At 32.8% G+C, this 16,730-nt stretch overlaps 2 protein-coding genes and 1 long non-coding RNA gene across 4 annotated transcripts; all 3 read right to left on the bottom strand.

The window, feature by feature from the left end:
* Positions 1-6,879: 6,879 nt before the first annotated feature.
* On the bottom strand, positions 6,880-7,931 carry LOC114318607 (uncharacterized). The gene has a single exon (XM_028265533.2). The coding sequence runs from the start codon at positions 7,765-7,767 to the stop codon at positions 7,117-7,119; it is 651 nt and encodes a 216-aa protein (XP_028121334.1). The 5' UTR covers positions 7,768-7,931; the 3' UTR covers positions 6,880-7,116.
* Positions 7,932-12,354: 4,423 nt separating this feature from the next.
* On the bottom strand, positions 12,355-15,569 carry LOC114265594 (uncharacterized). Of its 2 annotated transcripts, XR_014363800.1 has the most exons (4): positions 13,713-13,732; positions 13,395-13,550; positions 13,173-13,292; positions 12,355-12,782 (listed from the first exon to the last, which is right to left on the bottom strand). It is a non-coding gene; the product is annotated as an uncharacterized LOC114265594 (long non-coding RNA). The 2 variants fall into 2 exon arrangements; XR_014363799.1 differs by lacking the exons at positions 13,395-13,550; positions 13,713-13,732 and adding an exon at positions 15,380-15,569.
* Positions 14,235-15,204, bottom strand: LOC114318596 (purple acid phosphatase 23). Its single transcript, XM_028265515.2, has 2 exons — positions 14,659-15,204; positions 14,235-14,563 (listed from the first exon to the last, which is right to left on the bottom strand). Exons 1-2 carry the CDS (start codon positions 14,903-14,905, stop codon positions 14,346-14,348), a joined length of 465 nt encoding a protein of 154 aa, XP_028121316.2. The 5' UTR covers positions 14,906-15,204; the 3' UTR covers positions 14,235-14,345.
* Positions 15,570-16,730: the final 1,161 nt, after the last annotated feature.

Below are 16,730 nucleotides of genomic sequence, written 5' to 3'. Positions count from 1 at the left end.
CGAAGAATGTGAGTGGAGCAGTTACAAAGCTCTTGGAGTTTACGAATTAATGGAACAAGAACCTCGGCTAGGAGGTGTGATCTCGAGCAGCTTGGAAAGCATGAAGCTTGATACTTGATAGAAGTGGACAGTAAAGTCCAGGGAACTTTGAGGTCGACGAGTTTGATCTCGGACAAAGGGGCATAGATGAACGAACAGTATAGGTTCCATCACCTCAGAATACCGAGGTAATAGAACCTAGGGGGGCAGTTGTGGGGATATATTTTCTAAGTACCAACACGTGGCCAAGGTGACGCCGACGTGTCAGCCGAGGTGCCACGTGTCCTGGTTGTTATGCCGAGGTCATCTCGGATAGGCCGAGGTTACCTCCGAAGATATCGGAATCCGAGATAAGCGGATGAGGGGCAAGAGTCCTAGAATGAGAGAAGACTTCAGTTTGTACTAAGATGAGACTCTTAGAGAGTTTATCCTAATCTTACTGGGAGTCCAAGATTAGCAGTAATCTTGAGTCCATAGAAGTTAGGCTTCTATTGGGACTAGGTTTATGTTGGCTATAAAAGAGAGGCACCCCCATGGGTCTAAGGTATGCTTTGATACTCAAGCTTGTGAGTTTAGCACTTGATTTATCTTTGAGAGATATACTGACTTGATCGTCGGAGTGCTCCTGAGTGGACGAACCACCGCCGGAATCTTCTCTTTCTATTGCAGGTCAGTCAGGTGTCATCTATTCTGCCGGTGCTCTCCAGCTGGTTACTAAGCAGGCAGTGTGGTCAGAAAATCACTCACACAATATGTGTTAAATTTTTTTTTCTCCATATTTTACACATTTAATTATATGGAGTCCAATTTTTTTGTTATATAATTGTATATAAGTTTAGAGATATAAATCGTAAGTTTGTAACATTTCTTTAAAAATTGAGAGAAGAAAAAAGAAGAAACAAAACCTAGTCTACAACTTGATTGCCCATTTCACTTTTGTTTTGGATTACATATGTTGGTTGTGGATAAAGTGTTGCAATGAAATTGGGAGCTTGTTTGATTTGATTTTTAAATTTTATTTTTAGAAGAAAAACGTTTTGAAATAAATATATAAACTAGTAGGAGGGTTCAATTAATTTACCAATGATTTTGTTGTTTATTTTGGTGTTTTAGTTACTTACAAATTACAAAGAACAAGGATAGAAGTCAAAAGTTAGTACTAAAATATAATAAATTGTGATTTTAGGTTGATTTTGAAAGTGCACAATGGTTTTTTTTTTTTTTTTTTTATAATCAATAATAGGAGGGGTGTAATAATAAGGAAAATGAAGTTGTATAGCACAGTAGCACGACTCAAAACTGACATCACGTCTTATAAGGATCCATTGGAATAAAAATTCAATATAGCATGTGATATTATCAATCAATAATAAAATTATACATGAATAATATTCAGATATAATTTTTTGATTAAAGATAATCTAATAACACATAAACATAGTAACGTACATAGTAATGTGTACGCGATATCCGATCCAACTCCTTGGTCGTAAGGACGATGGACTTGACTCTAGTTGGGCTTGAACTCATTGGCAATAATAGGCCTTATTGGTGCATTGGATGTGTTGTGGAGGTTGCCCAATCCTATTCAAATTGTAAAATGGTAAAAGGGCCAGCAGGCCCAGGAAATTTGTTTAACAGGCCGGCCCATTAGGTTTAAGCAGATTATGAACTCTCAAAACGACCCATAGCTTTTGTATACAAAATTGGAAAAGTTCATTCCCTCTTAATTAAAAAAATGATAACCCATCAAATCCAATAACACAACTTTAGTCCAACTGGTTTGCAAGTTGATTGTGTTTTAAGAATAAGTCTATGAACACCATTTTAACTACTCTCAATTTATTTCGAATGAATATGTGTGGTTAAGATTAAATTTGTATAGTATAAGATATATATGTAAAATAAATTTAAATCACAAGATGATAATTCTCAATAATTAAGTCTGAATTTATAGTATTATTGGTGTTTTAATAATTACTAGTGTTAGCACACGTTTCAAACAAATAAAAACAAAATAAAATATTTACTATGTATTATTTGTCCCTCAAGTGGTAAAAAATTTCTTCATTAGACCTTAAGGTAATAGACACTTAACAACATAAGAAAAGAAGACTTCAAAACACCATCAAGTGTGTTTACTTTATGATAGTTGTGTAATTCAGATAACTGATAATAAAAATAAATAATAAATAATTTAATATCATAATATGTATGTTACTTAAGTAATATGTATATTCTCAATAAAACTTCAGGTCTTTGATTCAAAAGTTGCTTACTAAATCAATTTAAGCATTCACTTAATAATAGTATAAATATATAAATAGATAAAAAGATAGATATAGATCAAAACAACTACTATAATGGATTGTTGAGCAACAAACAAACAAACAAACATTTTATAAAATGAATGCAAGTGATTTTAGTGGTCTTTTGAGTTTACATATTTAATTATTTTGACTTTTTAATAATTTTTTTATTAAGATGTTTTGAAATTACTTATTTGTTAACCTTTTTAGTTGTTTGAAAAAATAAAATATGATATCACATCACAAATTTTTCTTATTGTTTTCCATTGTACCCTTGGTCTTTGAACAGTGACGGGGACAAGGAGGGTAAATGGAAAAGTCTGGAATCTCAGAATTAAGATTCTAAAATTTATTCAGAATGAGTATATGTGATGGAGATTAAATTGATGAAATAAAAGTCTACTATCGAAATGAATTTGAAACATTGATTGTTATTTCTGAGTAAATTTTGAATTTGTAGTATTACTGGACAATAAATTCATCATTTTGTCACAATAAATTTCTTGCTTTTTTTGGTTCATCCCATATACTTTTGTGTGTGTAATTTTTAGTTTTTGCCTGTTTTTGGAAAAAAACATTGGCTTATATGTGGTGTTTCCAAACACTGGGATGAGAATGCTTAGATGGATATTAATAAAACTAACTTAAAAGAAATAGCAAACATTTCAAAATATTCTAAACAGTTTATTAGCTACAAGGCAACACATCAACATCCAATGAGACAGACATGGAAGTAGGATAAAGCTAACAAGGAAATGCAAAAGCTTTATTTGGTTTACAAATGAATTTACAAACCAAATATATCAAGCAAAGCCTGGTTATGCCCTCCTTGAACTAGCCTTGTTGAAAATAATTTACAAGCTTCTTCTACTAGCAAATAGGAAAAAGGCTACTAAATGCCTCTGCCTTTTTTCTTTGAACCTCTACCTCTTCTATTTTTTTATTACAATTTTACCCTAATATCAATTTCTATTTTTGACCCCCTCTCTATCCTTCTAACCCTAACCCTAACTCTAACTCTAACTCTAACCCTAATCTCACCTCCATCTCCAATCCACTCTACTCCGACTGACAGTCTCCCCGCCATCACCAGATCCAACTGGAACCCTCCACCTCACTATCACCGCCCCTCCCTAGCCCATCTGCTGAACCCCATCCTTTTTCGATCTCCTTCAACCATTTCAATGCCACCAACCTTGCAACACCGCGTCCATTGTTAGCTCACTTGCACAACCCCCAATTGAGATAAACAAAGATCGATGTTGAGAAAGATTGACGGAGAAGAGAGAAAGAGAGAAAAATTGACGAAGAGAGGAGTCATGTGAGAGAGAAGAAGAGAAGATGTTCACCGTGACGAGGAGAGCCACGAGAAGGGTTAGGTTGAGTACAACGATGGCGGGCAAGGAACTGAGGGGATGGTGCTGGAGATGGAGATGGGTAACGCTGGAGCTACAAAGGAATGGAGGATGGTAAACACAACCAGATCTCTCTCTCATCTTTTTCTATGTCTATCTTGTGATCTCTTTCTTTGTCTCTCTCGCTGAAACATGGGAAGGGTTGGGGGGAGTCGGGGAGAGGTGAGTGAAAGTGGGAAAAGAGGGGTGGTGACGACCAAAAGTAATGGTGGCTGCCGGAGGTGATGGGAATGGCTAGTTAGGTAGGGTAGGAATTAGGGTTAGGATTTGGAAAATTAAGGTTAGAAGGTTAGGGATGAAGTGGGTGTAGTTGGGATTAAGGTGGGGGTTCAAAGAGAAAATGAAAGGGACTCAATTAAGTGGGTAGGGTTCAAAGAAATGGGAAGAATCCAAAGAAATAAAGGGTAAATAATAGCCCTAAATAGTAAATTCAATGACAAACCAATTATAAAAAATAAAAAAAATAAAAAATAAAAAGAGAATTTAAAATAGTAATGACCTAGACTTATTAAATTGCCTCTTTATCACCCAAATAAAATTAATCAATTAACTTTGAAGTTACTCAATGTTGAAAATTTGTGTTCAACCTATTGGGCCAAACCAAATCAAAGCCGACTCAATTTGACCCAACATTGTTAGAAACTTGACCAATATGCAAAAAGACCATGTAACACGTAAGATTAATTCACATATTCCATCTCATACCGAAATATCCCAATCCATAGGTTTGGTTCAAACCCTCTAGCCGTAGGATCCAACGACAGAAAGACAACCTCAGCACACCTCACACATCAACTTAGACATTAATCACCATGAACATAAACAAAACAAGTATATGGTGTCTTGTACCTATACAGCTAAGCCTTTTTGGTCTTTTCACAAGAGTGAAAATCTTATTTGGCAATTCTCAAGAACAAAACATATGTCTTCACTCATCCTCATCTAGCTCATTGAAAAATTTACTAGTTTGTGATTAAAGTTATACCTACTCTGCTAGTAAAGAAGAAGAGAAATGGGGAAGAGAACAAATCAAGCTGAAAACCACCCAAACAATAAAACAGAGTAAAGGGGCCACAAACAAATTACATGCCCCAACACGGCGACACCCATATTTACCAGTTCAAGGCTTAAGGTTCAGCAGCTAAACATTTGATTTATATCATCACCAACATACAAAAATAGCTACCATCAAAGGACAATGAACAACTACCCTGAAATGGAAGCAAAAGGAGCATGTGCGAGAGATTTATCTCGCTTACCATTAGCATTGCAATCATGTCTGTTGGAAACATCTCAATCTGAAAGTCAAAACCTAAACTAAAAATAAAAGAAAAAGCGAAAAAAATAAAACCAAAAACCAAAAACAAACAAAACAGCCAACACCATTTATTGAACTAGAACCATAAATGGTGTTTGCATGCTTGGTTGCATTAAGTATATCAAGTTTTACAGAATTCATAGACTATCTTTAAATATTATTGAAATGAAAAAACGATTAGATGCTGTAAAACAGGTCATGTATAAATGGGGAAGGACCATTAAAACAAATCACCAAGGCAATTTCCGTGACTTAGGCCCCGTTTGGGAACTTACCTTTTTAGCCAAAAAGTTACTAAATTAGCCAAAAAGCCAACAATCCATACTAAAAAGTCAAAGATTCTCTTTTCTCTCTACTTTTTGCACATCTTTTCGTAATTAGCCAAAAAGTCATCCCAAACATACACGTTTTTTTTAGCTACCTTTTTAGCCAAATAGTCAAAAAGTTACTAAATTAACTTGTTCCCAAACGAGGCCTTAACATACTTTTGGGTTGCATTCAAGCACGTCGCTGCCGTTTAGCGGATTACTCCAATGTTCTTGCCGCTTATACATGCAAAAATTCTTTTTAATAAAACCTACTTTTTGCTCGAACAAGAGAGGATTGTGTAGGCAACACTCACTCTTTCCATAAACCTCCCACCCCTAACGAAGATGGGATTCAATCCCAAGCCTACAGTATGACTGCCTGCAGACATTACAATCTAACTACTTGAATGTGAGAATACAAAGATGCAGGCACACATAATTTTAGTTTGGGAAATGTTCCTACTTCAGACAAGAAGAGGCAAAAGAAAAAAAATAAAATAACACACACAAATCTTATGAACTAAGCTCAGAATATGGCTCCCAGAATTTGAATCTTTACCTGATTTCCCCAAAACCAAATGCTTAAAATCGGGATCATGCTGTCTACACTCACAACATGCATGCGTGCATGCAGTCTGTGTGTCTGTTCGTGCAGGTGTGCGAGCCCAGGTGCTTGTGTGAGAGATTTGTGGACCGGACAGAATCTGGTTCCGTCAAGCAAATAGCAACTAATGAATAGTCAAGAAGATAGCAACTAACTTTCAGTATACTTCAAACTTGATTGTATTTACCGCAGAGAATAAATGCCTACATCTGCCCCAAACTATAATTCATTTTTCCATATATATCTCTCAAATAATAAATAAATTATAAAAGTAATGTTATGCAAACAAAATTTTTATACAAATGATGTGGCTCTTTATGGTAGTCTCATTTCATAACAAAACATCGATCACTGTGGGCCATAAAAAACAGAAATGGCACTGCCACATCGTCCTGAATGAAATTTCATGTTTGAATAGTACCATTTTTTAGAAGAAAAATACCATACACATACAAATTACTTCCTTGATTTTATTACGATCTCACCTATATTTATTTATTAATATAGGCACGTTACATTTTTAAGTTTAAAAATAAGAAAATATAATCAAAAAAATAAATCCATATATGTAAATAACATCGGAAATGTCACTGCCACCTCGGTTTGAATGAAATTTCATATTTAAATACCATTTTTCCAAAGAAAATATTATACAAAAACAAATTTTCTTACTTGACTTATCTTCTAGATACAAGGTTAGCACCACTGCAATTTTTATGTCTATTTATAAGAAATCCAATAGAAACCACGATCACTCTTTTTCAATAAATAAATAAGGAAACAATCACAACAATAACATGACTAGAGTAGATATCAACCCAATAACATGCCTCCACCAAAACAAAACAAAAAGTATTCACTAATTTCTATATCCGATCACATCAAATTTTCATATGATTCATAAACTAGTATCGATTGCCCAAAACCTGTAAAACTGATACAACAATTACAAACCCCCAGCAAAATTCTATGATACTTGTGACATATTCAACATCACAGTTCAACATTCAACACAAAACTTAATACATACATACATATATATATATATATAAGAGACTGTGAAAGCTAACAAAAAACACTTTTCAGTCCAAAAACCAAAATTAATCCAAAATCTGGAAAGTTCTCAGTCGAGAAAACCTGTTGTGTGCCACACAGCATTGCGGACCTGACGCAGATCTCTTCCCTTGAGCGTCCTCCCAGCGCCTTCCAGCACCGAAAACGTGGTCTTCGGCGACCTCGCCGATCCTCTCGCGACGATCTCGTGTGGCGGCAACATCTCCTCGTCGTCTTCATCATCCAACTCCACCACGTTCCGGACCTTCTTCTGCATGATCGGAACCCTAACCGGAGCTGATTGCTGAAACTTCCGAGCCGGTACGGACTGAGAGTACTCTCTCTCCTGCGGCGGAGGTTTCGGTATCGCCGGAAACAACCGCGACGACGGCGTGATTGAAGGTTTCCGGTACAGTACAGGGCGGTTAGGTTTCCGGTGATGTTCCGGCAATGCAGCGAGGATGCCGAAATTTTCCGGTTCGATGAAGGACTGTCGACTGTGATTTTGGCTCTTGAAGGTGGGGGAGGTGGACCGGCTGTTTGGCTCGGTGAAATCGCCGGTCCAGAAGACTTCTGCTTCGTTGAGTTCGTCGCCGGTGAGAGAGAAGCTGCCGCCGCCGGAGGCGGAGGAGTCCGAATTGGGCGGAGAGAAGACGTCGAGGAAACGATCGGAGGAAGGCGATCGACGATGGTGGAAGAAAACGACGCCGTTTGTCTCCATTGGTGTCAGAGCTATGCAAGGGATTGTAGAAAAGCTCGCAGAGGAGATAAATAACAGAGAAAGATGGATACAGAGAAGGTGAAAAGGTGCATTGGATTCTCTGTGACTCACAGAGATATGTTGAGATAGGGGCCATTTGGGAACCTTCAAAAAAAAAAAAAAAAAAAAAAAAAGAAAAGAAGAAAAAAAAGTCAGCATTTTGAGTAATATCATCTTACATAAAAAAAAATTTTAAAAATTAATTTTTAATTATTTTTTTAAAATGCCTCATAATAAAAAAAAATTATTCAGTATTTTATAATGTCATGTGACATTATCTTTCACCGATCATAAATTTTTATATATTTTATTTTTTCTAACTATTTAATATAAATTCGTACACTACACCCCGCTGTTAATTACGGCGCCATTAGAGCACTAAGGAGGAGTACATAGGACCACCCAATAAATTCTAGATAATCAGGTCCGTACGTGTTTGGATCCTGTAAACTTATGTGGGGCCATTTTAATAATGAACGATGAAGATGAAGAGAGATGTAGAGGAGGAAGTGATCAGTATTGGACAACGGGGATGACGTGGTGGAGCGTCGTAAAGGTGAGCAGTACCGGATGTCTTTGGTTTCCGTGTATGGACTAATTAATATATTAATTAAAATATTAATATATGTTTAGACATTAAGATTTTAAAATAAATAATATTATATGTATCATTAATTAATGATTTAATATAATTTAAATAATTTTTAATATTTATATTATGATTAATGAATAAAATTAATAATAATATCATAATTAATATTAATACATTAATTAATATATATAATATCATTATTTTAAAATTATAAATTATAAAAAATTAAAATTTTTAAAATTATGTCATATTATTTATTAATATGTTTAATAATTTTATTACTTCGCTTTCCTGTGAGGATGAAAAAAATGGGTACATAAAAGTCCAAAGTGAGGCCCACAGGTCTCCGTCGTCTCTGACAAGGCCTATGTTTTGTGGGTCCCGCAAATTTAAACAATACCCAAATCGATCTTTATCTAGAGAGGGCGTATCGGCTACGGTTGATTTCTGTAAACAACTTTTTCTTTATTTTTTTTCTTGTGTGGTACATCTATAAACAACTTTTGCATCCGTCGTATTTGTTGAACGACCGAATGAAAGTTCTTGAAGTCGTCTTCATAATTTTCTAGGCTTTTTGTTTTTGTCAAGATTATAAAATGTTATTTTGTTAGTAAAATTAGATTATAATAAAAATAATTTTTTTTTATTCTTTTTAATATCAGAATTAAGTTAAGTATTTAGTAATTTTATTTCACCGACGTACAACAATCTCACTTTAGTCGCTCGCCATATCTCAACTCATTTTGTTATTATATTTTCTTTCACTATCACTTCGTGATGGTCTCTTTCTCTATATCATGGTAAGCGTGGTGATATTGAACCATCTAAGCCGCCCAATCTAACGTACAACTCAAGTCGCTTCTTGATGCATCACTTAAGTCGCTTGTAACACACCATCAATTTGAACCTTTAATATTTCTCTTATTATATTCTAAGATGTGGCTAAGGCCTCGTTTGGAAACAGGCTAACTTAGTAACTTTTTGACTATTTGGCTAAAAAAGTAAGTAAAAAAAACTTATATGTTTGGGATGACTTTTTGGCTAATTACGAAAAGGTGTGCAAAAAGTAGAGAGAAAAGAGAATCTTCGACTTTTTGGTATGAGTTGTTGGCTTTTTGACTAAAAGGGTAACTTTTTAGCTTTTTGACTAAAAAGGTAAGTCCCCAAACGGGGCCTAAATCACTAGACCAAACTCAAGGAATTAAGCCATTTTGTTGATATTAATGAATTCAGTATTATTTCATTCACACTATTTTTTTATTTAGGCCAAGTTTGAGAAGACTAAAAAAGTGCACTTTTTGTCTTTTTGGACTAAAAAATTGAGGTTGAAAATATGAATGTTTGGATTAACTTTTTGACTTTTTATTGAAAAATGTGTAATAAAAAATTGTAAAAATTGATTTGTAGGGAAAAATTTGAATTGGGAGTTGTGCAGCCGTAATTGTTGACTTTTGGTGAATAGTGTTAACTTTTTAACTTTTTAAGTAACTTTTTAGCTTTTTGACTTTTTTGAATCTTCCCAAACTTGACCTTAAATGCAAACAATTGAGACTGTTACCACTAAAAGTCTCCTATTTTTTATACTCTTACTAGCGAGAATCTCAATTGTGTATATTGAAGTATAAAAAAATTATGCCAATAAATCATTAATCTAATGAATTATAGCATATTGTTAGGCAAATACCAATTTCACGTTAACTATTATAAAGCCAATTTCTTGTTATCCAGTAAATTGTTAGGCAAATGTCAATTGTTTACTATTAAGAGCTGTGTAAAAAGCAATTGCAAATATTCAGGAAGAAGCATAAATGTAGAGGAGACGAGCCTGGTAAGGGAAGCAAGCGGTGCAGTTTCGCCACAGGTTTTCTAGTTGGTTTGCACACTTTCCACTCACTCGTCTTTCTTTCTTTCTAAAAAGTTGATTTATTTGCAAAACCCAATCTCCTTCGTCACTCCCAATAAACCCATTTCTCTCCATGTCACTTTCACCGCCCACTTTATTTTTTATTCGGTTGATTTGATTTTTTGAATTTATTTTTTATTTTTTAAATATAAATTAATTTAATAAAAAATATAAAAATAATAAATATTTTTTAAAATTATTTTTATTTTTCAAATAAATAAAATTATATAAAAATGATAATTTCTTTTTTTTTATCAAATTACTTTTTAGTCTTTTTATAAAAAAAAATTATGAAAATCAAACCAATCATTCATTTTTATAGTGGTACAATTTTTTGTGCATATATTATAAGGCTCCGTTTAGTTTGGTGTTTTAATCAATTTTTTAAAACTTAAAATCCAAACTTGTTTGATTTAGAATTTTTAAAAACTCATTTCAAAACTTAAAATTCAAAACATGTTTGGTTTAGGGTTTTTGCAAAATCAATTTTGTATGATTTCCACAAATTGACTAAATAATTTTTCATTTTAGATATATATGATCTAAATATATTTAAACAGTAAATAAAATGTAAAGAACGTAAAAATAAATTTAATAAATACATAAACATTAAAATTGTATTAATTTTTAAACTGGATAAATTTTTATTTATTTATTTGTTGTATATTTTTCATTATTTAATAATTTTATTAAAAGTTGCATTTAAATATGAAACATTTTAAATATATGTAAATTGAGTGGATATAAAACCAGAAAAGAAGTGTTGAAAATTTTAAAACGTTCATTAAAAATAATCAATATGGAGTGAAACTTTACCCTATAAATTAGATTAGATGAATTTAAAAAGTAAATTTAGATTAGGTATATAAAAGAAGCAAACAGTTTGACTATAATATTGCAAAAAAGTTTTACTACTAGAAAAAAATTATTTTTGAAAACTCATAACTAAACATTTCTTTAATTCAATTTTTTAAAAATTATTTTCAAAACTCATAAACAAACAAATGTTCAATTTTCAAAACTCAAAACTCAAAACTAATTTCAAAATTAAACCAAACGCAATGGAAGTTTTTCTTGTGTTTGGTGTAAATTTTGTGTGTCAAATTTGTATTAAAAAAAATAATTATCCCTGCGCTATGGTTATTTTAAGAATGTTCCACTTATTTATAATTTTTTCTTTTTTTTTTCTCTTTTTAGTCAACTATTTTTCTTAACTTAGGAGGTGTTTGGTATAACCTAGTGCACTTAAGTGTACTTATTTGGGTCATATTACCTCTATTTTTTTGCATATTATTTTGTAAAAAATTAAAAAATACATTTATTTAGGTCATCCCAAATACCCTATTAGAAGAAAAACAATCACCTTGTTTGGTTTATTCCTCTTTTTGAAAATTGAAATCTTTTATTTTTTTTGTTTTCATTGAATTTTTTAATATTTTAATCAATTTTTTTTATTTTTAGATACACCAATACACTTAAAAATTATAACATTTGTGAACAAATATTTTAAAAATTCACCAAATACCAAAATATAAAAAAAAAATACAAAATCTCAATACCTTTTTTGTATTCTTATATTTGTTGATTTTTTAAAATATTTTTCACAAATATTTTACTTTTTAAATACATATACGTTAAACGCATTTAAAAAATAAAAAATATGGTTAAAATATTACAAAATTCACTAAAAAAAATTCAATCAAAATCAAACAAACAAACAAACAAACTTCTCTTGATTAAAAAAAATACATCAAATTTTATAAGTTTATGAGAATTACATTTAACTTTCTTAAAATTTAATTAACATCGTCTTTAGCAATATGTCGCTAGTCATATGATATAGAAAAAATAAAATAAAAAACTATATTTTTATATCAAAATGCACATTTTATTCTTATTTATTTCATGTGTCCAATACAGTGAAATAGTGATGTATATATAATTACCACTACTAAAAAAAACACTTTTTGCGACCGCCACAAGTCGTCGCAAATAATAAAAATACAGTCGCAAAAGACTTTTTGCGACGGCCTATGCGACCGTAGATGGGGGACGCAAATGTGGGGGTGGCAAATACTTTTTGCGACGGCAAAACAACGGTCGCAAATTATTTGCGACCACCTAAACTATTTTTTGCGACAGCTATTTTGCCGTCGCAAAAAAAATAAAAAAATAAAAAAATAAAAAATACTTTTAGCGACCATTGTTTTACTGTCGCAAATAATTATTTCTTAAAAACAAAATCATATACGGGTTTGCTACAACAAAAAAATTAATTACAAGCACCAAACAATTTTTTGTTAATGAAAAATAACAAAATTAACAAATTAATTAAATTTATAATAGACATTATCCATTAACCATCCTTAAATACACTGTACTAAAAAATTCAAGTCTTCAAAAAAAAAAAAAAAAGAGCAACATAATCTTTGGCTCCCAACATCACCCGCTTGATCATATCAACTATTCCCTCAACAAAATCTGCAAAAACATATATCAAACTCAACCAGGTGCCTTCATGCTATAAAATGCTATGTAGTTAAACACAATATAAATTCAAAGAGACAGCCATTCTTCAAAGAGGGAAATCCCAACTATTGAAATTCTGAAAATAAAATAATATATGAGTTAAGAGTTTATTGGGGCCAACTGAAAATAAAAAGTTACTAAATCTTTTGAAACCAAACAGACTCGTCAAAAAAATGTAATAACATAATTAAATATATATTTTTTAAATTCCTTCATTTTGTCTTTAAAAGTATAATTTTTGCAAGGTGATCCACAATCTAATCTCAATACACCACGTTAATGATTACGTAATCTCAATACAGAACATAATCATCAATGGAATAATAGAAGACAAATACAAACCTGGAATGCGTGAGTTTGTCTATCAGTTTCGACATCAAAGATGGACACCACCTTATTTGATGCTGCTGCCAGTACATGTCCACTTATTGGTTGAAATCTCACCTGAGCACTGCCTCTTTGCTACACCAAGTAACAGATAATCAAAACTCAAGGATAATACAGTGCAACTTCAGTAGAAATTTGGAGACATGTGAAACAAAAGAGAATGTTACAAAATCCAACCTTAGAAACACGAGCGCAAGTGAATGGATTGATGTTCCAATAGCGAATTTCATTGTTACTATCACAAAAACAGAAAAGATCGTTCTTCTTGGGATGGAAATCCAGGGATATAACATGATTAGGGTGCCCGGTGTATGCATTTAAACAATAACTTGGCTGCAAAAATAAGCCCAATAAGTATTTGTGGTGGTAATGATAAATAAATACAAACTTCATACATTGCAAATTTTAGGTTACCAGAATGTGAACAGCAGAAGCGCGGCTTGTAAATGCAAGAATTACAAAGATTATCGTAAAAGAGAGGGTATAGACAATTACGTTAGCCGCATCCCACAATCAATGGGGTCGCAGCATTATACCATCTCGCAAATAGTATAGTGGTTTGGTTTTGAATTGAACTAGTTTCAAACATTTATCTTAAGTATAAATATATGAATACATTCAAACATTGGAAGACCTAACCAGATTAGCATGAATAGGTAAAGAATACACAACAATTGATCCAATTCTGAAATTCAGTGCTAAGAATGGGAAGGAACTATTATATAACTCACAACCACACTCCATTTTCTTGTTGAAAAACATAGATTATTTTGGAAATTAGTTGTACAGAAGCTTAAGTTTTCTAATCAACAACACAAATCCTTATTTCCATGTAAGGGTCATCTGTTTTAACTCCTGTATGGAGTATGCAGTGTTCATTAACACCAAAATTCATATTGAACAGCCATATGGCAGATTTGGGGCATTGCCAGAGCAGGTTCATACTAAAGGACTACCATGATTAATCAAATGATTATTGCCTAAATCACCAGTCCTAATACTCCATATCACAGTGCCTTTTTATCGGATCAAGTAAAGGGATAATTTCTTGTTTGATGTTTTTATCTTTATATCTTTTCTTAACTGCTATGTTTGAATTGAGTACATTAAGCATCGAAAAGGCAACAATTAAAAGAGTTGTGTTACTTCTTTACCATCAATTTTCACATGATGAATGATGCCAGAGGTGTAATTCCAAAGACCCTCATATGGGTACAATTGACTGTAAACCGTAGAAACCCCCGTCATCTTCATCGAATAATCCCCACTTTCTTTCCCATACCACACCTCACTAGCAACAGTTGATGGATCAAGGGCAGTCACATTAAGACCAATCTGAGAATCCCCTGAAAACCAAACCAATCAAAACAAAACCAATTCAACAAACACACCATTCAGTCAATTGAACAAAAAAAAAAAAACCCACAGTTAAGACCAGTACCAGTAACCCAAGAAACCCACATTGAAGACGACGAAGATAAAGCAAGAGCAATCTGCTCTGGAAACATTGCAGTCACATTCCTCTTCAGCCTAGGATTATCCATAGGCAAGTCATCACTGCCGATACGCAATGATGGATCCAAACTGTGAGTCACAGGCGTAAATGGGCCTTGTAAAGTGGTGGGTATGGTTTGTGCAATGACAACCATGTCTAAGAAGATGAAGAAAACAATTGAAGCTATACCCATATTGCAGAACTCCGTGGAATCTATGTTTGTTATCGTTCTGGATGAAAATGGTTTTGATGAAACATGACTGGGTTGATCAGTGTTGGTGGATATGTGACTAGTTCTTCTTCAGATTCAGATTTATGGGGAGGTGTTTGCTTGTAGTTTGAAACAAAAAAAATGGGGAGGTACCAAATGGTAGGTACTGGGAGAGTGGCGTTTCAGTTACATTGAGGTTGAGTTGAGCTAATTGACAATTTAAGATTCTAGAATAAGCTCCATCTGTGGTCAGCTCAAACTGGGAAATGTCGGATTTATTAGTTGAATGCTAAACCAAGCCCACATATTTATTATTATCTATAAAAAAAAGAAAGAAAATTACATGTAAATCCTGATGATTGGTACACTTATTGTTCAATAAGTCATATAATAATCTTAGTACTATTCAAACAGTTAGGTCAAACATAGCACACACAAAATACAACAATTGATTACCCTTAGAAGACTCTGTTTTATGCTCAGTAAGACCTGGTTTTAAGGTGCCATACAGATCTCTTCCCTCTCCTCCATCATGCGACAGAAATGAATCCATATTATCATCCAGAGAACCGACATCTCCAAAATGTTCTATGTCTTCCTGCACTAATAATCAATGTTGAGCTTCATGTTACACAAAAACTTCATCCATGAGACAGATTCATTCAATACAGACTTGATGTCAATGTCAATGCTAACAGATCAATCAACTAGAAAATCCAATCAGCATGATCAACGAACTAATTTAATATCACATATAAATCAAGCAAATTCAACAATAGGACTTTTTATCTTCCAAATTCAAATTTACCAGTTCTTGCCTCAACAAATTCAAAATTGCCGATAATAAATGAAATCTTGATTTCAAGTTAAAAACAATAATGTACTACTCATCATAATGTATTGAAGAAGAAATTGAGAGATATACACTAATAGATATGGAAAATGCAAGAAAATAGGGCAAGAATAAGATGAGTTGAACCAGCGGTGTGCTTAGAGGAATAGCTAAAATCATTTCTATCACATCCACGATTTTTTGAAAAGTTGGATGATCATCGCATTCATTCAAAAGAAATACAATTCTCTGTTGAAGAATTGTAACTAGCTCCACCATCTTAACCATCACAGGAGCATTTGAATCCTAGACACAATTAAAAAAGGAGATAAAAGGTTAAGGACCAAACGAGTTTAAAAAGTAAATTGTAAAATACATAGAAATAAAGCTTGGAAAACCTTGTAAAAAATGTATGCATGAGCTGATTTATGAGACGAATTTAATTTCTGTTCATGCTCCAAACAAAGGCGGAACAAGTGTTTAAGAACAAGTTTAGCATCCAAACTGGACAATAGTAATCCCTCTAAACCTGGACAAAAAGACATCATATGAAATATGTTCTCGTATGAACAAATTACCGCATATTACTTAGATGAAAGTTTTAAAATTAATCACCATTAATCATTCTTATTCCTAGTCTGTAGGAGTCAAGGATGACAACCGATCTGCTTCAAAGACCTTTAGAATTCCAGGCTGCTTTGGGGACCAGAAATTAGAATAAAAATAGTTCATGGTATAAACCTCAGTTTGAATATAGAATACACAAGCACATACAAAGAAATAAAATAACTGAATGTGGCATAAGTTTTAGAAGGCTACAATGATGGAAGTAACAAAACTAAGATCTGAATATATATAGCTAGCATAGAAATAACAAACAAAAGGTAAGTGGCAGATATATTTGATTTGACGTTTATATCAAATTAGAATTAATATCCTCTGTTAAGAAAATGATTAACTCAGTGCAAGAAACAT

This window comes from Camellia sinensis, chromosome 3 (genome assembly GCF_055761805.1).
Source record: "Camellia sinensis isolate YWXY chromosome 3, ASM5576180v1, whole genome shotgun sequence".
NCBI lineage: Eukaryota > Viridiplantae > Streptophyta > Magnoliopsida > Ericales > Theaceae > Camellia > Camellia sinensis.
This window is presented reverse-complemented; position numbering and strand designations above follow the sequence as displayed.

Excerpts from the sequence above, each read along its gene's own strand:
- LOC114318607 (XM_028265533.2), bottom strand. The coding sequence starts at position 7,767 with ATGGAGACAAACGGCGTCGTTTTCTTCCACCATCGTCGATCGCCTTCC.
- LOC114318596 (XM_028265515.2), bottom strand. The coding sequence starts at position 14,905 with ATGGGTATAGCTTCAATTGTTTTCTTCATCTTCTTAGACATGGTTGTC. Across the intron at positions 14,564-14,658 it reads GTGGGTTTCTTGGGTTACTG|GGGATTCTCAGATTGGTCTT; the intron begins GTACTGGTCTTA and ends TTTGGTTTTCAG.